At 36.7% G+C, this 6,178-nt stretch overlaps 1 protein-coding gene across 5 annotated transcripts; it reads left to right on the forward strand.

Moving 5' to 3' along the window:
* Nucleotides 1-212: 212 nt before the first annotated feature.
* LOC122026930 (dnaJ homolog subfamily B member 6-like) lies at nucleotides 213-5,131 on the forward strand. Of its 5 annotated transcripts, none has more exons than XM_042585683.1 (9): nucleotides 213-559; nucleotides 912-1,005; nucleotides 1,113-1,186; nucleotides 1,299-1,355; nucleotides 1,468-1,713; nucleotides 2,538-2,621; nucleotides 2,977-3,507; nucleotides 3,763-4,319; nucleotides 4,617-5,131. In XM_042585683.1, the coding sequence occupies exons 1-7, from the start codon at nucleotides 455-457 to the stop codon at nucleotides 3,046-3,048; spliced, it is 732 nt and encodes a 243-aa protein (XP_042441617.1). In that variant the 5' UTR covers nucleotides 213-454; the 3' UTR covers nucleotides 3,049-3,507; nucleotides 3,763-4,319; nucleotides 4,617-5,131. The 5 variants fall into 5 exon arrangements, with proteins under 5 accessions (XP_042441617.1, XP_042441618.1, XP_042441619.1 ...); XM_042585684.1 differs by having other exon boundaries at nucleotides 4,175-4,319; XM_042585685.1 differs by having other exon boundaries at nucleotides 4,183-4,319.
* Nucleotides 5,132-6,178: the final 1,047 nt, after the last annotated feature.

The raw sequence follows: 6,178 nt of genomic DNA on the forward strand, positions 1-6,178 counted from the left end.
CGTTGACCAGCAGAAGAAGCTTCCGGATGATCGAGGCGAAAAAATATCTAGGATCTTACGATCTCAGCCGTAGATCTGCTTTTCGTCACGGTTCACTTCACCGTTGGATTTCAATGCAATGAGTGCGGTGATGATAAGGCGATACGGTGAGATTACCTCTGCTGTTGCTTGAACAAAACGGCTATAGTAGTATAGTGGCGGCTTCTAGAGAGTTCTCTCGGGGAGGCGCAGGCCGACTCGCGGAGGCGGAGCTGGTGCAGGGTTTCTTCTACGGGACTCCCACTGCATTTGGATCTCGCCTCCTCTATCCATCTTTCTCACACGGAATCCATCGTGGTTACTTGCGGGGTTTCGATTCGATTCGGCGCGTACCGGAACCGGGATTTCTTCTGCTGTGCTCTAGGCCGAGCGGCGTCGTCGTTTATGGTATCTTGTCCGCGGAGGCGTGTCTGCAATGGCCGGGAAAGAGGACAAGACCGGAGATTTCTACGAGGTTTTGGGGCTCAGGAAGGAGTGCTCCGAAGCTGAACTAAAGGGTGCCTACAAGAAGCTCGCAATGGTGCGTTTCCGGAATCATACTCTTTTTTTTTTGTTTTTGTTTTGGAGCCTAGACTGGGAGAGCAGAAAAGAACATAGGGTAGGGTTGGATAGGGGGTACTGATCCGATTGAATGTAGGAGAAATCTGATGGCTTTGTTTACTCATCTTGTTTTATTGGGTTTTGGCGTTCGGTTGCATGGGGTTCTTTCTTTCATCATTGCTTGACTGGCTTTATTTCATTTTTATTTAACGATCTTTGATTTTCGTCAGGGTTTGCTAGTTTTACCATAAAAGATTGATCTTTAACGAGTTATAGAAATCTTAACCTCTCCCTTGGACGTGTGTTCATCTTTCGTATCAAATGGGTGACAGAAATGGCATCCGGATAAGTGCTCGGCGTCAGGGAACACCCAGAGCATGGAAGAAGCTAAAGAAAAGTTTCAGGAGATCCATACGGCTTACTCTGGTTTATTTCCTCCGCTTCTCTCAATCTCATCTCTTCTCTTACTGGAAATTTATCTACGTTTTTGTTTCGTGAAAAGATATGGGTCATTCGATTTCCGTTTTGATCAGTTCTCTCGGACACAAACAAGCGATTTCTCTATGATGTCGGCGTCTACGACAAGGATGATCACAATGACGAAAAAGTACGTACACACTGGTAACAGTGTTCTTTCTTGAGACTCTTAATAGATAATTAAATAGTTAAGGAAGTTTTTTCTTACAGTTCTTTTGCAATTAATATTATTTACAATGTAGGGGATGGGGGACTTTCTTGGGGAGATAACCCAGATTATGAACCAAACTAAACATGTAGTAAGACAATTTCGTTCTGTTTCTTCCTCTAATTACATTCCATTTGAGGTGCTGATACCTGCTAGAATGCTGGCGACCAATGTGATGATATCTGGAATGTGTAAATGGTCAGGAGGGTGATCACGATAGCTTTGAGAAGCTGCAGCAGATGTTCGTGGAGATGTTCCAGGGTGACCTGGATTCCGGGTTTTGTGGCCCATGGACTTGTTCAACTAATGATCATTCTAGGTCATCATCGGGACCACAGTTTGGCAATGGCGGGGGCAATGGAGGCAACAAGCGGGGTAACTCTGACATTAATTCAGGAAAGGCAAATTTGGATGGATTGGAATATGCTGGCTCTAGCTTCTCCGTTGGGGTGAGTCTTCAGTAGCTTGACTTATGTTTTACTTACCCTCCATGAACTAGATAGATGTCTGTTATATCAACCATTCTTTGGTTGAAATCATTATGTTAAATAATCCAAAGAAGAAAATGCACTAGATCATAATTGGGAATATAATTATCCCCTGTTTATTTAAGAAAACAGAAAGTAAGACAACTCTAAATTATAACTTGCCCAAAGTTTATCAATGCTTTTTTATGGTGCCATTTAATCAACTAGAGTTGAAAGTGCATGGGAAAATTTTATTTGATGCAATTAGTAGTAATATAAAACACTTAAGTACTGGCTTAACTATAATTAGCCTATGTTAGTATGTCATCTTAAATTGTTCAAATTTTGCAACATTCTTATATTGTGGAGCATAATCAATATGATTTATATACTAAACAATACAATATGAGTAAATATAATCAGCAATTAAATATCATGAAACATACCATTATGTAATACTGAAACCCTATTTAAGATCAAAACAATGAGGCAGTAAACTGAAGTTTCACTAGATCCTAGTCAAATATGCCACTTGGGACTTCCACTGCCTGCACCAATTTCCTTTGTAGAATGAGGTTTAAGGTTCATTTTTGCAATTTTAACAATGTTTTCATTTTGAAAATGGTGATATGTTAATTGAGTCGGAGATATTACCGTTTCTCCAATTTTTTATTAGCCATGATTCTATTATTTCAAAATGGGCAACTGTGCATTGAAATACTTGTTCATCCTCATTTTGTGACCATATCTTGAAGCAATGCATATGTTTTTACTTGTTACTGATTGTGTGTTCTTCATATTGGCAGTTGAGTGACGGAGGACAGTCATCCAAAGGAAAAGGCACTTTTAATCATAATAATAGCAAGAGAAGGACAGGAAGAAAGCAAAAGGTTTCTGCCAAACATGATTTCTCATCCCGATGCTGATGTCTCAGCTTTAGAAATTTCTAGCTTTTTCTTGGGTGAATTATCCCATCTCTTTCTTTTTCTAGGTGTGGCAGCTAACTTCTGCCAGGGAACCTTTAGCCTAAATAAACTTTCTGATCAATCTCTCTTATGTTTGTTGATTGCATTTATATGCCTACTGCAACTCATTTTTCAATCTCGGCGAAGAAATACCTATGAGCAATTCTAAATTGTCAGCTTGTTAGTTGTTTTGCTAATAAAAGTTGCATTAATCTCAGTACACCATACTACTATCTCATCCTCCTGTGAATTATCCTCAAAATTTGGAAACCATTAACAGGCTCAGTCTGCATGGCTTCTACCACACAAAATATTTGTTGATTCGGCCTTACTGTTTGGAGGATTTGGTTAAAGTCTACATCTGTGAAGGCAAGTTGCTATTGCTTTCGTTTGCTATTTCGGTTTAAGTCTCCATCTGTGAAGATAAGTAGTTCTTTTTTATTATTATTAAATCATTATCTAAGGATTAATAAATTCTGATAATAATGTTATCTATCATTTACACTGGTTGGGCACTCACCAATATTGTATATAAAGAATTTGATGTGGTTGGTCACAATCTTGATTGCAATGACCCACAAGGATCTCTTCAGATATTCAATTTTTGAGGAATCAATTAGACCACGGAAATGGTGCCTAAACAGCTTGTCAGAACTTGTGGCAAAGGTGCTTTATATTTCTTTCTACACAGGACCACTGTACAGAATGCAGCTGGGTTGCTCTGGCTCTACTCTCTGGCCCCTCAGCAATTGAAAGATCGACAGACGAACGGTCGGTCGATTGGAACCATGCAAAAAGGATGCGCTTACCGGTAGATATCATAAAACCCAATAGTTATATCTGTTTAACCATCAGGATTTTTATATGAATATCTTATTGCAAGTAATTCTTTTCATGATAGTTAAATCTTTTCAGCAATGTCATACGATATTGACCTTTGTTACAGTGAATTACATGATTGTGCTCTCTAGCTGGTGGCTTCAAACCGGCTGTCAAAATTTGATTTGCGTGAACGTCCATTGCTGCTGTTGTTGCTTTTTTTATTATGTGTCTTGTAATGTACCAGGAACTGACGTTTGAACCCACATTTGCTTTTTTGGAGCTGCTGGCTCACGTGGCCAATTCTCCACCGGAGAAACTTCGAGGATATGGGGAGGTTGGAGGAATTTTAAAAAGGGCCTTTTATTAAAGCCTCTTTTCACCCTTTGCCCAACTCTATTGGCCTATATAAAATTCACTTGATCGCCTGACTCGGATGAGCTTATGTTTTTTCTTCTGACTAGGACAATCCAGAGTTTGATTTATTACCAACTTTTGCGTTTATATATTACTCTAGCAGGACCTTAGCAACTCCCATAGAGTATTGATATTTTTTTTGTTTTGATAATTCAGGTTTTACTCAATTGATTTTAGAGGTAGACGGTCTTGTTTGTTTTTTTGTTCATCTATCGGATAAATTTGACTGCATCTCAACTTAGGAATTCAGAATCTGATGGAAGACGATAAATTTGACTGTTTACCACCCGTAGTCTCCCTTTGCATCTCTTAACTTGGGAATTCAGAATCTGACGGAAGAGCATATCTGTGGAGGAAGAAGGGGAATTTCCTCTTGATTGCGACGAGGTAAAACATTTTTGCAACAACTTGGCTAAATGCTCATCCAACTTAGGAAGAGGAATTACACTGGCAATCTATATTTGTGACCCCCTACTACATTGTTAGTCTTTTCAGCATCAATACCTTGGTCAGGGTTGTAAATAAATTAACCGTAGTAAATAATTTTGAAATTTAGTTAGGTAATAGTTTATTTATGTTCATTTAATATACATAAGATTAAATAAATAAATAAATTTAAATAATTGGTTAAATTAAATAAATAAGTTTGGATATATAAATATTTTAAAATTTGACTTGATGTAGGGGTCAAAATAGAAGCTGTGGGCTCGTTAACCATTAAAGAAGCAGTTGAAGGCTTGGCAGGTGGAATAGGTCGCTCTGGAGGTGAAATACCGCAGCTAACCTCGACAATCTCAGAAGGTTTTGGTGTTAAAAGATGCATTGGCTGAACTCCTGGAACACATGAACTTGACGATAGATTGACAGTGATATCTTCATTCTGCACCAACAAATATGCCACTGAGCAAGCCATGCCTTTCAGACTCATTAATCGACAATTCTGGATCCTCCTGAATAAAATTACAAGAATTAAATTGGTGGTTAATCCAACACCTCCATACCGAAGCCACTGGTTTGCCTTTTTCATCCATAACTTTTGAGAGTAACCATCTCCTATCATCTAATGGCTCATGGCTGGACAAGTAGACCAGCCTATGTGCTGATAACGACGTTTTTTTTTAATAATTTTTTATAGATTTAAAAAAATGATGGTACTAGAACTTGTGTCTTTCAAATGAGAACCGAACCGATTATCTTAACCCACTAGATTATACCTATTAATATTTTTATATGTTAATTAATTAATAACTAATCAATAATTTTTTTATATTATTATTCCTAATAATAGGAAGAAGAGTAAGAAACGTTTATTTATTTATTAGTTAATTTAAAATTATTTGTTGAAAAATAATTTTATGTATTAGTTAATTATTTATTAATTAATTAATAATTTTTTGACTATATGATTATTTTTAATAATTTCTGGCGAATAAATTTTTGAATTTATAATTTTAATTTTTTTTGTAATATAATAATTTTAAATCATGACGAAATCATCAATCATAAGCATTTTAAAGATCAATCTATCAAAACTTATTCAATTGGGAGATTTGAATGGTGGATATCGAATCGTCAAACTATCGTTCCGAATCATAATCGAGTCAGGATAAGTTAAATAAGTTTAATATTGGAGCAACCCAGTCTGAAGCATTAATAATTGAACGCGATTCTTCCAGTTTTCTATATCTCTCTTTCAGCAAAATTAATGTTAAGCTCACTGCCATTAAAGTGAATTACTCACGGTGTTAAATTGTCGAATTAGTGGACCCAGAAATAGGGAATTAAATACATAATTTGATAGCATAATTTTTTACTCATTTCGCAATACCCATTGATGAAAGGATCACATTTTTATAATAGCATGTATCAAAATGTTATTACTTTTCAAATTTAACAATAATTAGTTTTGTATATTGATTATGCGAAAGCGGAGAAAACGGAAAGCTGAGGATATGATTAAAAGTTTAATATGTTGGTATAATTTATACTAACAATCTAACTTAAATTTTGATGGATGATAAATGAGTTAAGTTAGGTGTTGTCATAATCTAACTTTGTTACCGAGTGTGCATGATTAACTAACCCTAGTCAAGATGTTTAATTCCTGATTAGTCAAAAATCGGATATACGATTCCGACAAGTTGGGATGTTCAATTCTCAACAGGTTGAAGTCCAGATGTGGAATTCTGGCAACGGTTGGGATGTGCAATTCTCGAAGACCGGATGTGCGATTCCGATAGGTCGGG

This window comes from Zingiber officinale, chromosome 10A (genome assembly GCF_018446385.1).
Source record: "Zingiber officinale cultivar Zhangliang chromosome 10A, Zo_v1.1, whole genome shotgun sequence".
Taxonomy (NCBI): Eukaryota; Viridiplantae; Streptophyta; class Magnoliopsida; order Zingiberales; family Zingiberaceae; genus Zingiber; species Zingiber officinale.